This window comes from Lycorma delicatula, chromosome 12 (assembly GCF_047948215.1).
Source record: "Lycorma delicatula isolate Av1 chromosome 12, ASM4794821v1, whole genome shotgun sequence".
Classification (NCBI taxonomy): Eukaryota; Metazoa; Arthropoda; class Insecta; order Hemiptera; family Fulgoridae; genus Lycorma; species Lycorma delicatula.
The window spans coordinates 17,179,013-17,201,442 of NC_134466.1; the positions used below are offsets into that span (position 1 = coordinate 17,179,013).

General features: G+C 30.4%; 1 protein-coding gene across 2 annotated transcripts in view; it reads right to left on the reverse strand.

Annotated features, from left to right (window-relative positions):
- The window catches only part of LOC142332941 (uncharacterized), a 176,888-nt gene that overhangs the window by 42,578 nt on the left and 111,880 nt on the right, over window positions 1-22,430 (reverse strand). For both annotated transcript variants that reach the window (XM_075379656.1, XM_075379655.1), the window contains exon 3: window positions 1,825-1,886. In XM_075379656.1, coding sequence (XP_075235771.1) covers window positions 1,825-1,886 — 62 coding nt within the window. The remainder of the gene's footprint in view (window positions 1-1,824; window positions 1,887-22,430) is intronic.

Here is a 22,430-nt window from a genome sequence, read left to right on the forward strand (position 1 = left end):
AGTTGAATGAAATAGGTGCCGGAATCATAGCTCTAATAATAACTTTAGAACAATTATTGTAAAACACAAAGAAACTGGTGCCACAAAACACAATTTTTTAGATCTGATTTTGAAAGACTTCATTAAATTTCCTGATAAAAGCCAAAAAAATAATTTTTTTTGGAGAATTTAATTCTGAAAAAAAATGTATTTCAGTAACATTGAATAAACATGAAGATTTTAAGAAATTTGACTTTTATTAAAAACAAAGCTGACCAAAGTGTGGCAAAAAAGTACTGTATTATAATTTTAAACCATTAAAATAATCATTTCAATACTGGTAAATATGTACAAACAAAATCAATTATTAACCCACTAGGTCGGCCTAGTAGTAAAACTCATTCTAAATCAACTGATTATGAAGTCAAGTGTTCTATGGTTTAAATTGTAATAAAAGTAGTTTCTTTCATTCGGATTTGAATACTAGATTGTGGATACTGGTATATTTTGGCGTTGGGTTTCAATTAACCACATGTCTCAGATGCGATTGGCCAGAGTCTGTTCAAGAGTATACTTTTACTCTGTATTCACACAGTCGTTAATGATTTTAATTGTTGATAAGACTGTACATAAAGATATTAAAAAAATAAATTATTAAAAATAAATAAGAATAAAAATTAAATAAGACAATAGTTTAATATAATTATTTAAATTTCATTATTTACAAATTAGTTTTGAAAAAATAAATTGATGAACTATTTATTTTGTAAGTTGGCTGAATTAATAGCCGATCAACAATTGAAATCTGTGTTTTGCATTTGAATATTTTTATGCTTTCAAAAGTGAAAAAAAATTACAGCACTCGAGAATCTCATTTTCAAAAAATGGCTTTCAGTTTTCGAATCAAGAATATGTAGACATAATTTTGTTTATGAGTATTGTAATGGAAATACACCAGCTAACATTATTAATATCAAAAAATATTCCCTCATAGAAGGATTCTAAATCTTTGTTTCAGAATTTTAGATTTAACGTGCTACTAGTTTTTTTTCATGTTTGTGTTTTGTTGAACGCCAAGAACAATATCATATCAATGAAGAGAATATAATTCTGCGAGCTTAACCTAACGCAGGGACTAGATGAATTCCAAATTGTACCAGTTTGTTGTGCAGTACAGTATGGTGAATACTTCGTAAAGCAAATCTCTACATGTACCACTTGCAAAAGTTTAAAAATTTACTGCCTGCAAACCTTCTGCTGCGTTTAAATTTTAGGAACATATATAAAAATTCTTTCTGTTTCTTTGTCAAACATTCTGTATAATTTAAAACAAATAAATTTATTTCAATCGTTTATGTTACTATATAAGAAAGTTACCTAAATGTCTTGAACTAAGTTATAATCTGTAAATAGTATCTCAAGTGAAGGCTATCTGAAGGGATAGTATGCCCTTGAATAACAAGTAATGTATTTTAATTGGGACTGTTAACTCATATTAGCTGATTTTCTAACAAAATTATTTCTCATGTATAAAATGAATGAAACTGATTATTCATTCCTTGAACTAATTTGGGGAAAATGAAAACAATTTTTCCAAATCAATAATATAACTGAATTTAAATAATAACAATAATATAAATTTCATAGTAGTAGTTTGAGAATATCACACTTCCATTAACTAAATTCAGCTTGTAAGCCTGACACAATACGCAAGCTTATTATTCATAAGAATGACTATACTAATTTTAGGACTACCTAAAGCTGCCTATAGCCATTTGTTTGTGACACCTCAAAGACAAACATCTATCTTAAAAAATAAAGTTTAAAAAATATTAAAACACTTACTCCTGGTTCAGCTGCAGAAGAGATTCCATCTTTTCTCCAAAGAAGGATTGACCAAAGAGAAGCTGAAATTAAAAAAAAATTACTTTAAACAAACACTAATAAAAGTAAGAGTAAAATATAACTGCAGCAGTTTTTAATGTGCTGTTATATAAATTACATTAAAATTTATATCCAAACACAATAAAAAATATGTACATATTTTCAAGAAGGAGCTTCAATATGCATCAAAAAACATTGGGTCAAGGGAGTAACTCAAAACTAATCTTAGAAGCAAGCCTAAGAAAAATAAAGATACATTTAAGATCTGTAGAAAACATTCAATATAAAAATAAAAGAAAGTGTTTAGAATATTAAAAGAACTGGGTAGAATGTAGGAGAAAAAGACCTGTACATAGAAGATGAAGAAAGCCTAGCTGTAATTCAGAAATGACCAAAACAAGGATGTAATTTGTTTCTGTTGCTTTTTAGGTTATATATCAAAGAAGCAATTCAGAAATTAAAACACAAACTTAAGAATGGAATTCTAACAGAGGAGAAAAAAAAAATTTAGATTGTAATGACATTTTTTTGACAGTAATCAATAATGAATTAGAAATTCTTAATGTCATCAACTTATTGCTAAGAAAAACATGTAGTTAGAAAATAAATAAGAGTAAAAAAAAGGTAATGAAATTTAACAGAAAGGAGGATAATAAAGAAATATTAAGATAGATCAACAAAAAGCACCAGAAGTTATAGAATTTTGTTATTTTAAAAAGTAAAATTACTAAGAGTTGATGAACTAATTACAGATCAAATGCAGAGTGGAAGAAGCAAGTAGAGCTTTTATGTAGAAAAGAATATCTACTTCTACTGATACATATAATCTAAAAATTAAAAAGATTGCTAAAAAATATTTGTGTAAAGTGTTTTACTTTATAGTACCAAAAAACAATAGCCACAAACAGTAAGGAAAAGAATAGGGGCCTTTGAAATGTAATGTTACAGGAGGATGTTGATAATTAGGTTGGTTACAAAATTTGAAGTGAGGATGTCTCAAAATGAATAGGAGAGAATAGAAATTTATGGCAGAATCTTGTAAAACGATATACCACGCTTGTTGGGTCATATATTAAGACATCCATTTCTGCTAATCTCGTGGTAGAGGAATGCTTAGAGCATAAATTGGAAAAGAAGGCAGATAGTAATTTATAAAACAGGTAGCTATAGATTAAAGATAGGATAAATATTAGAATAGAACAGAAAGGAAGGAAAACAGCATCAAACCAGTGAAAGGACAGATGATAATTAATATCTAAAAATTGCTTTCCTTAGAACTCTGAAATACATTTATTTTTTGTTATAAAAAAACGTTTATACAATGGCTAAAGTGTAAGGTAGTTTTTTTTAATTATCTCAAAAATTACATATTACAAATTTTCATAAAATTTGTAACGTCATACATGTGTAATCTAAAATTTACAGAATTGGTTTATTAAGCAAAACTGGTATGTATGATTTTGTTTAGTTCTTTCCAACAATTCACCGGGTTGGTCTAGTGGTGAACACGTCTTCCCAAATCAGCTGATTTGGAAGTCGAGAGTTTCAGCGTTCAAGTCCTAGTAAAGTCAGTTATTTTTACAGGGATTTGAATACTATATCGTGGATACCGGTGTTCTTTGGTGGTTGGGTTGTAATTAACCACACATCTTAGGAATGGTCGAACTGAGACTGTACAAGACTACACTTCATTTACAATCATTCATATCATCCTCATACATCCTCTGAAGTATTATCTGAATGCTAATTACTGGAGGCTAAATAGGAAAAAGAAAGAAAAGTTCTTTCTAACAGGCAGCACTTCTGAAAGTATAAAAGTGGAACCTATTCAAAGATGCAATCAATTGTGCAACATGAAATCGAACGACTATTTTTGCTGTTTTATACATCCATTTTTATCTCTACTTTAAAAAAAATAAAACTGTTTATGTATTTAAATGTAATGGGACACACCTACAGATTATTTATTTATTTCTAACTGGTTGAATTTATTTTGATTTCTATCAGGAGATTTATATCAGCATATAATAATACTGATTTTTTGATAAAATTATACACAATGTGGAAGAATTCTTATCTCAACAATAAATTTATGTATTTCGCAATATATAATTAGTTACATATACAGTAGATATAATTATCTTAATTATAACGAAATTAAATTACTATTAGAACATAAAAGGTTCAATACAGAAATGAAAATAAATTGTCTAAGTTCGCAGACCCCAATTTTTTTTTTTTGGAAATGTATCAAAAAAGATGATTTTCAAATTATAATATATACAACAAATATGGTAAAAAAATGGATATTTAAAAAAGAAAATAAGAATATCAGTGAAAAGCCTGTGATTGTACACACAAAGGAAAGAAGTTCTGAACAAGTACAACTGTGCAGATACTACATTAACATAAGATTACAAGTTTAAATACAAAATAAAAAAAGAAAAGCAATAACTAAGGTACATTTAAAAGAATCAAACAGTTATGTAATAAGATGGCGTTAAATTCGAATAATGTCTCCTGAACTGTTATATTACAAGTGTACTTCTATGAGAATGTGAAATATAAAAACTAACAAGAAAGTTATGAAAAAACAGAGGGATTTGAAATATAAGCATGCAGGATATTGATGAAGATTAAATGGACAAAGTGAATTAATGGAGTTTGATCTTAACAGTTCAGAAAGCCCAGCTTGGAGGAAATATCATCAGATGAGGATAAACTCAACATCTCTCATATCCATCTCCTCAATTATTAAATTTCCAATAGCCAAATATTTGCATTTTTCTTATTAATTTTTGAAGTTATCAAAGTTTAACTCTGATATTCTTAGGGCTTCATCAAGGCAAAATTTTAAACAATGTAGACAACATTTTCATCTACCTGCAAAATTATGGAAGAGATAAAATCCATGTTAAAAAGATTTTCTGATCCAACGTTATTAGAAATATCTATGTTGGGTCAAACTGAAAATCACAATGCTAGTTTGTAAATTGTTATAATGGGCTGCTGTTATGAAAAAGTTTATCACAAAGATATCATTTAAAAAAATTTGATTATTTATCAAAACATAATTTATTGATGGAGATTTATTTTAAAAAATTCTAATGTGGCAAGAAATGGGATTGGAACTAGGAAAAACAGACTACAAATGATTAATTTTAATTTGAAGAGGATTTGAAAAAGAGAAAAACAATATCACTCTTGAAAAAGAAGAATAGAATTCTTTCCAGATCAGACTTAAAAAGAAGTTACTTGTTTTATAGTGCCGGTCTATATTAGAAGAAAGTTAGAAATCTACTGTTTAGATCTGAAACTTGAATTTTTTGGATTCTCTTTAAAACTTTATATGCTGTTTTTCTTCTTCTATCAAAGATAGTGTTATGGGGTTTTTCTTACTATTCAGTATGGTTAACACAAATAACACTAAGCAATTAGTTAAAACAAATATAAATAAATAAACAGGCATGAAAAAGACACTGCTCAGAATATAAAAAATGGTTTCCTTCATATAAAAAAACTTCTATTTTTATTGGTTTTTGAGAAATACATAATAAAATACACAATAAAATACGGATCTGACCTCTCTTTAATCGATTTTTTAATTTCTTTTTAATCGATTTATTAATTGAAGTCTGTTAAAAATTGATATCCTTTATGTATATTCTTTAAGGATACATCATAATATCCTTATTAATGTATATCTACAGTAAAATCGATAAAACGGATGATCAATATAAATAAATAACACTTTCATTATTTAGATTTGATATAGGGCAAAGTAGAAATATACATTGCTTTTTCATTTTCACTTCCGACATCGTGTGAAACGTCAAACGATATGGATTATTTTTTACCGATCGTACACACCTATATCGGAAATATGCAACAGTTTTAGGTTAGAAAGTTCAGTCGGTAACTCAAACAGACGATCAGATTTCTTTTCACATGGAAACTAAATACTGGTATATATGTTATATAAAAAAAAAAATAAATAAATATTTTAAGACTGGTAAATATGAAATAAAACACGTTTCCAATATTTATGTAATTAATTCAAAAGTATTAATACGACACTAACATAATAGCGGACTACTGCAATTAAACCAGCATGCATTTCACTCAGTGACCTGTTTCAGCTGATGCAAATGTTATACGAATAAATTATCGAACGAAAAACAGATGATCAGCGGAATTTTTTACAACTAGTACTCCAGTTCCAAAATCATGTTTCTTGTTTGTTTTAATTTTACTAACCTGTCAATTCTAATTCACACACGTTGTCCGCTAAAGTTTACTTTTTTATTTTGCTTTATTTTAATGTTCTACTTTTACTTTCACGGCTATAACTCTATTGGTGTTATACTCGTATATCAGCTAAATCTATAAAGGGAAATTATATAGATCTGTTCAAAATTTCGATATCGGGTTTTTGTGAATGTTGATGTTTATGACATCCTGAGTCTAATAAAGTAAAAAAAAAAACACGAAAATTTCCAGACTATGTATGCATACTTACGTGTGTGTATGTCTGTATTTTGATTATTATCTCTGGATTGGTCCAACATAAACTTTCGGAGAATGGCTCAAAAGTTTTCTATATCTTACGTTTTGGAAAGTATTAAAAAAGGGGAGGAATAGTTTTCACAATTTTGAATTTTTGTTTAGTGGTCGAAGAAAATTTAGCTTTAGTAAGATATAAGTACTTATTAATTTATTTAAAATGGAAATATATTCGATATTATTTCTAAACAGTATTCACCTCATATCTCGAAAACCCGTTGACTAAATCGCTTTCTTTTCTCTCCGTCAGCCAGTTTGTGGGTTTTCAATAAAAATTTATACCTTTAGAACGGATTGAGATATTTTAATGAAACTTGGTGTACTTGTACCTGACAACATCTACAAAATTAATAATTTTGAAAATTCAAAAATGGGGGCCATATAAATGTTTTAATCATCGGTAAGCTTAGCTATACCGACTTTTGCTTTTATAAAATAAATTGTTAATTGTTTTACTGTGAACAAAATGACACCTCCTTTGATCAAATCGATTGATAAAGAGCTGCGGCACTACTGAAATTGTTAAAAAGGATGGAAAAATTTGGGCAGTTTGAAAATATTAAGCCTTTTTTCAAGTATAATTTTTGAAAATAAATGACCAGTTATTTAAGAAATACTATAGACTTCTTTTGAGACTAGCTGTGAAAAATATTAAATGCCCACCAGTTCGGTTAGGAGTGTTATAGCCCAAAGAATTTTACGTCAAATGTTTGTTTTTTTAATGCTCTTTAAAATTATGCATGAAATCAGGAATAAAATCGTCAAACTTCGTAATTTCCTGTCTCCAGTCCTACAGACAAGCGAGTAACGTAGTATTCGATTTCATATTTATTAACTTTCTTCCATTATAATTAAACAAATGTTACATTAATGCGCGAGATTTAATTAAAATATTTCCTTATAAGGGAATCATGCAACAAGGTATTAATTTTTATACGAGATAATATTTCTGCATTCGGTATCAGCTAATAAAATAACACTCGAACTTTAGAAACACTCTGTAGAAACCGATTTCTGAAACTGTTAACTAAAAATCTTTTCTATTTGTATTTTATAATTTATTTGAACGAATTTAAATAAAAATAATAAAATTTTAATTCTTGAAAACCCATCGATGTAATTTAAATAAAGATCTATCAAAGGTGATCTATCTTAAGTGACTATCTAAGCCGGGAAGATTATGCAGCCCTTTGCTCGCTTTTTTTTTATTCATAATATACTTTTTATTATTATTCATAAAATATAAAATAATTAAAATCTACACGCATCCATACATCCGAATAACTAAACAAACTTTCAATTTGATCTAATCGTCGTGTAACGTGAAAATAATTTAGTGTAATAACAAAATAAAAAATAATTGTTATAATTCTTAATAATTAGTTGTACTAATTTGAATTTAAAAGTGAAAAGAAAAGCAGGCAGACTTTCCTATGACTGAAGGTTTAAGGCCCGCCTATTAGTTTGAATTCTAAGAATTATGCGTCACACGTTCGTCGGTATAATCGTTAACTCGACTTGCTAATTAATTTTTTTATTTCACTAATAGTAATTATTTTTTAATCACCTTTCACAATTTATTTGATGTTTTATTAATTATATGATTAAATAAACTTTTGCGTTCCTGATTGTTTCTCTTTTCTTTTAGATCTTCTGTAATTTTTATTCTTTACCAGTCTCTCTTTTAGATAGATTTTATAACAAAGCTACCTGTTGTAACGGGTACCATGTACCATGATTCGAATTCCGGAAAATTTCGACATATCTTCGCGTTTCACATCCCCTAGACCCCAAAACCACTGTCAGTTTAAAGGTTTATATCGTATATACGTTTATATATATTTCACTTTCTTGTGGACACCGTACTTTAAAAACTGCCCTAATTTAAAAAAAGGAGATGAAGTCGGATTCAAACCGATGTGTTTGGATCTTACCCTTGTAAGATCCAAATATTTCATTAATTAAAATTTTTTCTATAACTCTGGAACCAGTGAAAGTAATAAATGATATATCGTTGAAAAGCTCTCAATGAGGGCTTATTACTGCAGTTAAGAAAATCCAAATTTGTTCGGATTTTGGGCTTTTTTGGATACTTTTGGTACAGTCAATTGCAATCAAAAGGGAAAGTGCGCAACTAGATGTTACAAAAGTCCTAAATCCAAAATTTTAACGTCGTACGGCTAATCGTTTTTGAGTTATGCGAGATAAATGCGAACATAATACAGACGTCACGCCGAAACTAATCAAAATGGATACTTTCGTTGAAATTTGATAATCGACATTTTTCGCGATTACAAACTTTCTTGTACGAAGTACAAGGAAGTAAAAATTGGAAGGTAAAACGTATTTTTTTTATATTTTTCATATTATTTATATGTCAATAAAACTTCATTTCAAGTGCTAACCATAAGCCGTTTTTGCCTTATATTACCATTGCATAAAGGCGCTCATTAGACATTTGCACGATGGCACCGATTATGTTTGGCGCGGGCCTGTTAAGGCTTGACTTGTAACACCAGCCGACCTACCCTTTATTTCGTTCAAGCGTAAGGATTGCTATCGTCGAAATCGTCTACGGTATTCTAAAAAGAATTTCTAGAATGTTGACTTTTCTTTTGGATTTTTCTTTTTCAATCCGTTATTTGATTTTTTATATTCTTTCTCTTTCTTATTCTAGCACCTTCTATTACAAGAAACTTCTCTACCCGTTTCGATACTGTTGCATTTCGATTACTACACCGATCTAACAGGGCACAGTGGAAAATCAAGGTTTAGTTTAGACCAGTGATACCTAAAAACTATTTTTAAGATTGTAGCATTTTTCTCATCTTTGGTACACACTAGAAGATTTCTGAATATGTAGATGCTGTTTTTAAAATGTAGGGTGTAGATTTTTTTGTAAGTAACTGAATAAAGAAATATATTTGGTAGCTTTCTAATGCTTGTTACTAAAAAATTGGCTGAAAGCAGTCTGGGAATTAAAAGTTATGTTTACGATGTTTGAATGTCCTGGAAAATTTGATATATAGAATAGTCGAAATTTTTTAGAAAAATCAAGACGTATGTAGATCCAACACACGAGTTACAGGTTGTGTTGCAATAACACAGACAAGTATTAAACATTATTGTTTAGGCTAGTGATTTCCAAACTGTGCGCCGCGGCGCCTCGGGGAACCGCGGCCTCTTCACAGGGGCGCCGCGAAATATTGTAAAAGCTTCATAATTAATTTCACCAAGACATTTATAATTATTAATTTAATAGTAAAAAAAAACAATGAAGACACACGAGTTTTATTTATTTTTATCTCTTACTTACGAGTGGTCGTACTTTTACTTAGGGTAGGGCATCATAACCCGCCGGGTTGGTCTAGTAGTGAACGCATCTTCCCAAATCAGCTGATTTGGAAGCCGAGAGTTCCAGCGTTCAAGTCTTAGTAAATCCAGTTATTTTTACACGGATTTGAATACTAGATCATGGATACCGGTGTTCTTTGGTGGTTGGGTTTCAATTAACCACACATCTCAGGAATAGTCGAACTGAGAATGTACAAGACTACACTTCATTTACACTCATACATATCATCTTCATTCATCCTCTGAAGTATTATCTAAACGTTAGTTACCGGAGGGTAAACAGGAAAAGAGAGAGAGGGTAGGGCACCATGGAAAAATTTTAATTGACAAAGGGCGCTACGACTCGGAAAAGTTTGGAAACCACTGGTTTAGGCCATATGTTTTGAAAATCGAGAACGTCTATGCTGTACGTGAGTTATATAACAAGTGGAACACCATTGCATGGATGGAATGCATCTTGTTTGCTTCTGTTCGTTAAAAAATTGACATCCAAAAGATTTAAATAGCCAAAAAAATAAAACAGGTACAAATAAATAAATGCTATAAATAAATATGCTGTAATCATATTTAATTTGTGTTGCCCAGTAGCGGTTTTTACTAGTTTTGATTCTTCTAAGTGTAATAATTCATTTTTTTGGAAATCATTGGTGTAGAATATATTGCTCAGTAGCAATCTGTTTCGTGTTTGGATTGTTCTAAGGTAAGTATTTTTATTTTATTTTATAAATAAATAATTTTTTTACAAATTACCCAAATTACCCAAATTAGTTTCACTAATTTTTAGTTTACAAATGTATTGATATTCATTAAAACAACTTATTTATTTATTTATTCATTCTATACTTAGTGATACTTAATTGATCTTTTCAGAAAAATATTCCAGAAGTTCCTTTTATTAACGGTTAAATACAAACACATTCTTAATGAAATCTACAAATGTATATCAGTATATTAGTACGTACACATCTAAATAAAATATTTAATATATGAACTATGTTTAAATAAATAAACGCTATTCGGTTAACCATCGTGTATAATAACGCGATATTTAAAGACAGTTTTTGATACTGGAGAACTACATTCTAATGTAAAGATTTCGATACGCAAGTAATAATAAAATATGTGGTCGGCTGAAAAATTAATACCGTATCACATACGTTGTTCCGTTGTAATAATAACGGAACGGGAAGATGATGTACGATTCGGTGCTACGATGTTAACACCGACTGTCTTTCATTCATACGTACGGTTCATAAGAAACGAGTCGCTCGGTGATGCTATGAGTTGTATGTTTGTTAACTGTATCGCTCTGTTTCGTTATTCAACCTATGAAGGCCGTCTAGTAAAGTAGGGGACTAGGAGAAGGGGAAAATTTCACTTAACTTCCCGTTTCGCTTTAACTGGACAAATAATAATAATAATATCGCTTCATAAAGACTGTTACTGCATTATAGAAATACCGCCTAGTCTATGCAAAGTAGATAATCATTGGTAAACAGAGAGAGAATTTTTTGTTTTGTGTGTGTATGCAGTCTGTTACATATTATTGGTCTGTTCTCCTTTTTCTACCATTACCACAACGACAAATCATGAACAGCTAACATAAGTACACCTTCCCTAATACAACGCATACCTTTATATCCTGATTCAAGGATCTCCGCAATATAGAACGTGCATTCTCCTGCAGCATACTTCAGTCGATTATATAATACAATATTATACAATTCAATTATGTAGTAAATTAACAGTCATGTATTTTTGAAAGTTCAAAAGTTTTATCTCAGACATAGTTATAAACACACGCCCGCACGCGTACAATTTAAATTTATTTAAATCAGCATGTATCTAATTATCACGAATAACTATCGCCGTATTTATCGAACGCCTTCTGAACCTAGAAAAATTAATTCTTAAAAATCTATTTCATTTAAATACTTGGTAACCAATAACATAATTTTTAACCGAATTCAAACCAAAGAAAAAATTCTCTATTTGATTCTCTTTTACTTTCTTGTACGAAGTAAAGCGAGTATTGTGATCGCGAAAAATTTAGTTTTTCAGATTACAACGGAAATATCCATTTTCATCATCCTTGAATCTATTTTGACTAGTTTCGGCGTGACGTATATATCTCGCATAACTCAAAAACGATCAGCCGTAAGATGTTGACATTTTGAATTTAGGACTGTTGTAAGATCTAGTTGTGCACCTCCCCTTTTGGTTGCAAAAGTGTCCAAAAAGCCCACAATCCAAATTTTTTGGATCTTACAAGGGGAAGGCACATCAGTTCGAATCCGACTTCATTTATTTTTTTTTTAACTTCTTTTTTTAATTTAAATATATTGATTTATTAATAATTATTAACCTGTGATTGTAAAAAAGATTTACAATAAATAATAATTCAATAATAACAATAAAAAATAAAACAAATATGATAAAAATATCAGAAGTTATTAATGAAATACAATTTTATGTACTTCATTTTAAAAAGATGTGTACATGTAATTTAATAGGCGTACAAGGTCATGTGGTGTCCACATCAGATTTTTTATTTAGATTTACTTTGATTCTTGGTACATTACAAGGTTCCAATGTACCCTTGGTACATACAAAAACAATCTTTTATAATTATATATATATATATATATATATATTTTTTTGTCTTCAGTCATTTGACTTGTTTGATGCCGCTCTCCAAGATTCCCTATCTAGTGCTAGTCGTTTCATTTCAGTATACCCTCTACATCCTACATCCCTAACAATTTGTTTTACATATTCCAAACGTGGCCTGCCAACACAATTATTTCCTTCTACCTGTCCTTCCAATATTAAAGCGACTATTCCAGGATGCCTTAGTATGTGGCCTATAAGTCTGTCTCTTCTTTTAACTATATTTTTCCAAATGCTTCTTTCTTCATCTATTTGCCGCAATACCTCTTCATTTGTCACTTTATCCACCCATCTGATTTTTAATATTCTCCTATAGCACCGCATTTCAAAAGCTTCTAATCTTTTCTTCTCAGATACTCCGATCGTCCAAGTTTCACTTCCATATAAAGCGACACTCCAAACATATACTTTCAAAAATCTTTTCCTGACATTTAAATTAATTTTTGATGTAAACAAATTATATTTCTTACTGAAGGCTCGTTTCGCTTGTGCTATTCGGCATTTTATATCGCTCCTGCTTCGTCCATCTTTAGTAATTCTACTTCCCAAATAACAAAATTCTTCTACCTCCATAATCTTTTCTCCTCCTATTTCCACATTCAGCGGTCCATCTTTGTTATTTCTACTACATTTCATTACTTTTGTTTTGTTCTTGTTTATTTTCACGCAATAGTTCTTGCGCAGGACTTCATTTATGCCGTTCATTGTTTCTTCTAAATCCTTTTTACTCTCGGCTAGAATTACTATATCATCAGCAAATCGTAGCATCTTCATCTTTTCACCTTGTACTGTTACTCCGAATCTAAATTGTTCTTTAACATCATTAACTGCTAGTTCCATGTAAAGATTAAAAAGTAACGGAGATAGGGAACATCCTTGTCGGACTCCCTTTCTTATTACGGCTTCTTTCTTATGTTCTTCAATTATTACTGTTGCTGTTTGGTTCCTGTACATGTTAGCAATTGTTCTTCTATCTCTGTATTTGAACCCTAATTTTTTTTAAATGCTGAACATTTTATTCAGTCTACGTTATCGAATGCCTTTTCTAGGTCTATAAACGCCAAGTATGTCGGTTTGTTTTTCTTTAATCTTCCTTCTACTATTAATCTGAAGCCTAAAATTGCTTCCCTTGTCCCTGTACTTTTCCTGAAACCAAATTGGTCTTCTCCTAACACTTCTTCCACTCTCCTCTCAATTCTTCTGTATAGAATTCTAGTTAAGATTTTTGATGCGTGACTAGTTAAACTAATTGTTCTGTATTCTTCACATTTATCTACCGCTGCTTTCTTTGGTATCATGACTATATATATATATATATATATAGTTTCTTAAATTTAAAACGTATTGTACATCAAAAATATAAAAATAAATTAAGAGATGTGAAAAATATAATATCAGTTGAGATAGGCTATGTAATAATAATTACTACGAGCTAATAAATAAAACTGAAAGAAAGATGCCTATTTTTTAAAAATTTATGTTCCATACAAAACAATTTTGTAATTACAAAATTGCATGTTCAGTTTTGAAACGTCACACGGCATATTTTCTTCCAAATGTGGTGGAACATTGTTTTTAACGTGACATAGAAAGACTCTTTTTAGTTTGTAACTCTTTTAGATTTTTATCAATAAATGATAAAAACTCAATTTAAAAATTAAAACCTGATATTTAGTTCATAAAAATTATTAACGCTGATAAACCTTTATTTAACAGTACGTTAAATAATACCTCTGAAGTAATACCTAACGGTGGTCCCGGAGGCTGTTATCATTAACTGTAGTTTTCTGTTTTCTATGATAGAAAATAATAATCTGATGTGGACACCACGTGACTTCCTTGTACGCCTATTAAATTACATATACACATTTTTAAAAGGACATAAAATTTTATTTCATTAATAAATTCTTTTTTTTCATATTTTTTTTATTGTTATTATGGAATTATTTTATCGTAAAACTATTTTACAATCAGGTTAATAATTATTAATAAATCGACATAAATAATTTTTTAAAAAAAGTAAAAAAAAGAGAAGAAATCTGGTTCGAACCGATGTGCCTTCCCCTTGTAAGATCCAAATTACATTTTTATTTAGCTATAACTCTGGAACCAATGAAAATAAGTACCACTAATATCGTTGAAAAGCTCTCAATGAGGGCTTATTACTGCAATTAAGACGCAGGATGCCGTGTTAATTCAATTTAAACTAATTGTACTGTGTTATAGTATAAAACAGGTTAGACGGTGATTCAATCTTATCAAGTGTGCTTCCATCATCTTTACGTCAATCTAACAACAAAACTTAACCTTAAAATTAAATAAGCTGGACTAAGTTAAAATTAAAAATACAAAATACTGGACTAGTGGTAAACACCTCGTCACAAATCACTTGTTTAACGGCTGTTTTTCGAAGTTTAAGGTTCTGAGGGTCAAATCAGGTTAAATAGTAAGGTAAAGTTAAATAGGATAGACAATGGATTTCAGTGAATTTTGGTGGTCCGGGTTCGATTAACCGCACGTCTCAGGAACGGTCTGTTCAAAACTATACATCTCATTCACATGTTTTATATTTATATATATCCTCGTTTCATTGCGCTATACGATTGCGTATTGTTTACTATTTGTTTATTATGTTAACCTTTGGGACTACCGTTAGATATTACTTGAGAGGATGAGGTGAATGATAAGTAGCGTATGAAAAATGCCATACCTGACCGGGATTCGAGCCCGGGACCTTCGGATGAAAGGCCGAGACGCTACCACTTGCGCCACGGAGGCCGGCCCGGCATTGTTTACTAGTTGAACAGATCGCAACGTATACAATAGGGATAAAAAGTAAGAGAGTTTATTTTTGTTTATTTATTTATTTTTCTAATTAACAATACAGTTATATTAATTTAATCGTTTTTGTATTATTTTCGGCCAAAAAAAATAGTGTTCAAGACTTACTTACGTCGAATAGTTCTCCAATAAAAAAACGGTATTATAAATAATATACGAAAGCTTTACTTTAATAACCTAAATTTCCTGATTCATTAATAACAGAGATAAAACAGAAATTACCGCATATTGTGTAACGAAATTGTAATTAATTAAATTATACATACCAGTTAAATTATACATAGATAATCGCATAATAAGAATTAGTGAATGGGTTAATAAGAACAGAATTAATTAAGTGTGTGTTATTCAATTCATTCGAAATTATTATTTTTATTTCTGAAGTATTAGGATAATATAGTACAAATGAAATATCAAATTTAAATTTTATTCTAATTATTTTCAATTACATACCAAAATGAAATTAATTTATTTATTTTACTCTAAATATTTGTCCTAACGTCAACGAGTGTCTGAAAATATAAAAAATTACTCGTATGTTTATATTTAACAAGCAATTTATTATCTTTTTTCTCTTCTTCAAGTAAAAATAATTTTTCTAAAGATTTGCTTTAAACGACGTAAAAAAAAAAAAAAAAACAAAAAACAGGTTGACTCAACGAAAGTGCGATACTGTAAAAGTTAATTACGAAGTAATATTAAGCAAGCGAATATCCCGTATTAAGGATTAGTCCTTATCAAGTGTTTTATACCTGGGGGAGTTATCACCTGTCATTGTGACCTTTTACGCTAATATTTATAGGGCCTATACGGTTTTAAAAAGTTAGTTTTTTTTTAAATTGCGCTCTTTAAAAAGATGTTCAACTACAGATCGGGAATTTATTTATTATCATTAAACTGTCCTAAAAAAAAAATCTTAATTCTGAATTACAACATCCGAATACGACCGCTATTTCGATTTACACATTTTTCTAGTCTTTTTTACTTCCTTGAACGAACTTAACCGAAAACTTTCGGTTTTCAGATTTCAACGGAAATATCCATTTTGACCATCCCTGAATCCATTTTGACTAGTTTCGGCGTGACGTTCTGTACGTACGTATGTGTCTCGCATAACTCAAAAACGATTAGCCGTAGGATGTTGAAATTTTGGATTTAGGACTGTTGTAAGATCTAGTTGTGCACTTTCCCTTTTGATTGGAATCGACTGGACCAAAAGTGTCCAAAAAAGCCCAAAATTATTATTTTTTTTTTGCATTTTGGACTTTTTGTTAACTGCAGTAATAAGAACTCATCGAGAGATTTTCAACAATATATCATAAGCGGTACTTATTTTCAGAATTATAGCCAAATAAAATCTGAATTAATGTAATATTTGAATCTTACAAGGGGAAGGCACATCAGTTCAAATCCGACTTCATTTGCTTTTTCGTAACTTCTGTTTTTTAATTTAAATATATTGATTTATTAATAATTTTTAACCTTTAATTGTAAAAAAATTTTTCCATAAATAATAATTCAATAATAACATTAAAAAAAGAGAAAATATCAGAAGTTATTAATGAAATAAAATTTTATGTACTTTTCATTTTAAAAAAAAATGTGTACATGTAATTTAATAGGTGTACAAGGAAGTCATGTGGTATCCAAAACAGATTTTTTTTTTAAAATGTTTTCCATTACACGCGTGAACTGAGATCATTCATAAAGTTCTCGGCCTGAAATAGAGATGGCGCAAGTATGACCAAATGAGTATCGTATTTGTCAAAAATGATCCTTTAGATGACGTGTTGCGAAGTTTCAGACGTGTGTGCGTTCGGTTGCTTGTTTTTGGCGATCGAAAAAGTTTGCCATTTTTACAAAAATGTATAAAATTGAAGTCAAACTGATATAAAGAACTTTTATTAAAAGGTTTAACCCCGAAGGAAATACAAAATGAGTTAAATTAATCTTCCCCCTTTGTTCTCGAACGTGGCTCCCCCTTTGCTGAATTTAAACGTGGCTCGTACATTTATTCAAGATGATAAACGCTAGGGACACCCAAAAATTGATACGATCGGCGAAATCGTCACAAAATTTGGAATGCCGTATTGAATGTTCGCCAAAAAGTACGCCAGCTGACATTGCAAATATCCCGATGGCCGTGTCCACTAAATTTTACCTATGTTTTAAATAGGAACAAGAGGTAAATATTAAAAATTAAAAAAACACGACTGCATAAAAAACACTGCTCTTTAATATAGAATAATTACTAATATAATTAAAGAGCGCGCAAGTGGTAATTTTTGTATATAGTATAATTTTTCCTCCAAAATTCATTTAAAACACTACATATATATATATACTGTCGCGTGTTCGCGGTTTGATCAGGGTATTGAGAGGTTGACAATTGAAAATGTTATAATAATTACAATTTACTAGTTAAAGAACATAAATAAAACAAGACCTCCCACGGTCTTTTAACGGGATTATGATGTTCGTTAAGCGGCTACAAACCCATAGATATAATTATACCGCTATTACTGTAGTCGATGTTCTAGTTACCAAATCTTTCTACTGACAAAACACAAACCGCGATTAAAGTTCAGGAAATATTATGAAAAATTTACTTTAAATAATTCTAAGATTACTTTCGCGGGCCTCCGTGGCGCGAGCGGTATTGTCTCGGGCTTTCATCCGGAGGTCCCGGATTCGAATCCCGGTCAGGCATTGGCATTTTTTCACACGCGCTACAAATCATTCATCTCATCCTCTAAAGTAAATACCTAACGGTGGTCACGAGATTAAATTAACAAAAAAAATAAGAAGAACGCTTTGTAATTTTTTTTTTGAAAAAAATTAAAAAAACGTTTTCGTGTTATCATCGCCCGGAATAAAATGGTATTATAAAAAAAAAAATAATAAAAACTATAACTAGCCTAAAAAAATTTAACATAAATCTTATATCTAATATGACAACTTTCTTAAAATACATTTAAAATTAATATCACAGCCGTAAAACTAGAATTAAATTAAGGGTAAACACAAAAAATATATAAAATTTAACTAAAAATAAACAGAATTTAACAAAATCCAAGAGGGGTGTAAAGGACCCCTTCTCGGATAACTGAATAAAAAAACGAACACAAAAACGTAAAAATTAAAACAAAAGCTAACACATTAACTCTTCCAATACAAATACTTAGTCGAGCCTAGAAACGGATTTCTGAGAAATCTAAGAATTATATTCTCTTGTGCGCTCGCGCCTGTGTGCGTTTGTGTTTGTGTGTGTGTTGTGTATCCCGATATATTCAAAAATTTGATTTATCGGATACGCAGCATTTAATTACAAGTTACACGGGAATAAAATGTTCAGTATACAACAGATTAATTATGTACGCGATTGTTTTACAGAAATATGTAGGACGTCCTTGTGTACGGTACGTTAAGGAAAATCTCGTTGCATTACTTTCTTTTACTATTCGTTGATATTAAATTATAAATTTTATCTAAAAACATCTAAATAGTAATTAAAAGGTATATAATATAATATTGCACGGGGATACTAGATGTTATAGCGGGAAGGTAAACATCAGTTAACTTACAAAAAAAAAGTTTCGTATAAAAAATGACTTTCCTCTGAAACCGTCTATTGAAATACCTCTCCTGGAAGAATATTATAAAAAATATTATTACCCGATATTATAGAAGAACTACCTTCGAAATGTCATGAAAACCTTTTTAAGAAAGTAATTTAAAACTCGATTCGTTTTCCGCCGTTTGAAAATTTACCGTGAAACGTATAAAAGTGTACAGGATGGAATTTCCATTATTCTTCGAAACGATAAAATAAAAAATTCCAAAGCTTAAATTATACGTAATATTCGGATAAAGTTCACTAAGATAGAACGAAATTTATAAAAGTAGATGGAGAGTCGAACTTTCCAGAAATTATCAAAACCAGGAACAACACCCGGTCAGATGAAAGACGAGAAAACCAAAGACGTTTAGCGAAAGCATTTCGGGAAAGGAAAAAGAACGAGAAATTGATACCGTGTAAATCGTGATCTTTAATCGGTAATTAAAAGTAAACCCTTCCACCTACGGCCCAATGAAATGAGGTACGCATGTGACATGTAAACTAGGGGTAGTTTTGTACAGACTCAGACTTACAATTTCTGAGATGTGAGGTTAATTGAATCCTAACCGCCAAAGTAAACCTGTATCCACTGTCTAGTAATCAAATCTGTGTAAAAGCAACTAAATTTTACAAGGAAAATGTTTTTAATTCTGAGAACATTCGACTTCGAAGGTCAGCTGCTAAACAACTGATTTGCGATGACGAGTTAACTGCTAGACCGACCCGATCGGAATATAAAATAATTTTTGTACTTTACAAAAAATTGCCACGAATGCCCGAAATTCTAAACGAAGAACCTTCCGGATGAAAAAAAATGAGAAGATATCACTCTATTATTTAATTTTTCATTTAAAGTTTTTATCCAGAATAACTCGCGATGGGATCATCAAGGGAATTTTTTCAACAAAATCAATAATAATAATAATTCAATTAATTTGTCGAAGGGTAAGGCTTGAATATATGTAAATATTAAATAAAGTAATTTGGGTCGAATAGTAATTTATTATATTCTTATAATAATGTAACGTCTTTCCATAATAGTTTCTGTTACTTAATTTAATATTATGATATATGAACACGAATATCGCATTTCCGATCTTAAACCGTCTGGCCGGGCCACCATATGCCACGTGTGAGCGTTAAAAAATAATCTTATTTCATAACTACATCACGTATTTATTCAATTTTTCTAAACACGTTGACTACAGGACGCCTGAAGTCCTATTTCCGTACACCATGAAGTTGTAATCGATTTAAGAAAGAGAATCTTTTTTAAATTTGCAGTTAAAAAAAAAATTATATATATATATATATATATATCAAAATGTGTTTGGGGGTGGAGAGTGAAAATGGATTTTCTTTACTTTTAAGGTATGAGCAGTAGAAAAATATCATATTCATAAAATTGGGATTCCTTTATATATATAAAACAAACTGGTGTGTAATATATATGAAAAAGGGGAAGTTCCGTCAGGCTTCAAAAAGAGTGTTATAGTCATGATACGAAAGAAAGCAGGAATAGATAAATGTGAAGAATACAAAACAATTAGTTTAACTAGTCACACATCAAAAATCTTAACTAGAATTCTATACAGAAAAATTGAGAGGAGAGTGGAGGAAGTGTTAGGAGAAGACCGATTTGGTTTCAGGAAAAGTATAGGGACAAGGGAAGCAATTTTAGGCCTCAAATTAATATTAGAAGGAAAATTAAAGAAAAACAATCCAACATACTTGGCATTTATAGACCTAGAAAAGGCATTCGATAACGTAGACTGGAATAAAATGTTCAGCATTTTAAAAAAATTAGGGTTCAAATACAGAGATAGAAGAACAATTGCTAACATTTACAGGAACCAAACAGCAACAGTAATAACTGAAGAACATCAGAAAGAAGCCGTAATAAGAAAGGGAGTCCGACAAGGAGGTTCCCTATCCCCGTTACTTTTTAATCTTTACATAGAACTAGTTGTTAAAGAACAATTTAGATCCGGAGTAACAGTACAAGGTGAAAAGATAAAGATGCTACGATTTGCGGATGATATAGTAATTCTAGCCGAGAGTAAAAAGGATTTAGAAGAAACAACGAACAGCATGGATGAAGTCCTACGCAAGAAATACCGCATGAAAATAAACAAGAACAAAACAAAAGTAATGAAATGTGGTAGAAATAACGAAGATGATTACTGAATGTGAAAATAGGAGGGAAAAGATTATGAAGGTAGAAGAATTTTGTTATTTGGTAAGTAGAATTACTAAAGATGGACGAAGCAGGAAGGATATAAAATGCTGATTAGCACAGGCGAAACGAGCTTTCAGTCAGAAACATAATTTGTTTACATCAAAAATTAATTTAAATGTCAGGAAAAGATTTTTGAAAGTATATGTTTAGAGCGTCGCTTTACATGGAAGTGAAACTCGGACGATCGGAGTACCTGAGGAGAAAAGATTAGAAGCTTTTGAAATGTGGTGCTATAGGAGAATGTTAAAAAATCAGGGTGGGTGGATAAAGTGACAAATGAAGAGGTGTTGCGGCAAATCTATGAGAAAGAAGCATTTGGAAAAATATTGTTAAAAGAAGAGACAGACTTATAGGCCACATACTAAGGCATCCTGGAATAGTCGCTTTAATATTGGAGGGACAGGTAGAAGGAAAAAATTGTGTAGGCAGGCCACGTTTGGAATATGTAAAACAAATTATTAGGGATGTAGGATGTAGGATGTAGGGGGTATACCGAAACGAAACGACTAGCACTAGATAGGGAATCTTGGAGAGCTGCATCAAACCAGTCAAATGACTGAAGATAAAAAAACAAAACAAAAAAAAACAAACAGCATATCCTGACTGACTGAGAGATTCATCAACCCAGCAAAAACTACTGAAGATAAATTAATGAAAATTTGTATACATGTTCTTCTTACGGTGTCAGTGCCCACTGAGAAAGGACTTTTTGAAACTCTGAGTTCAAAAGATTGAAATGGAATTTTTTTTTAATTCCGGCAATTTTTTTTTTTCATTTCTTGGTAACAAATGAAGATATCAAGTTGGTTTTTGGTTTGTAATTTTCATGTAAATATCTAAAAACACATTTCTAAATTTTTTGGAATTCGACCTTGAAAGTTGAGAAGAAAAGTAAAAAAAAATTGAACAATTGAATTCTTTGTCGCTAAACTCGACAATCTTCCTCCTCTTTGCCAGCGAAGACAGAGGATCTCCAGGACGAAGGGTTTTTACGTGGACCTTCTGCCACGAAAGTTGTGGATGTTGAACTATCCATAATCCTATTCTTTGCCGGTTAATATATCGCAAGGTGCGGGCGGACAGACGGTTTGACGTACCCCGGATCATTGATCCTGTCTGGATGAAAACGTATTACATACTTTCGATTTATATTCCCAAATATTTGTTAAACTACGAATTATCTTTGGATAGCCATTTATATCAGGTGAACAACTTAAAACCGAACCACTACAGAATAAACATTGTTGCTTTACGAAAAAAGAAAAAAAAATTGTTACAAAA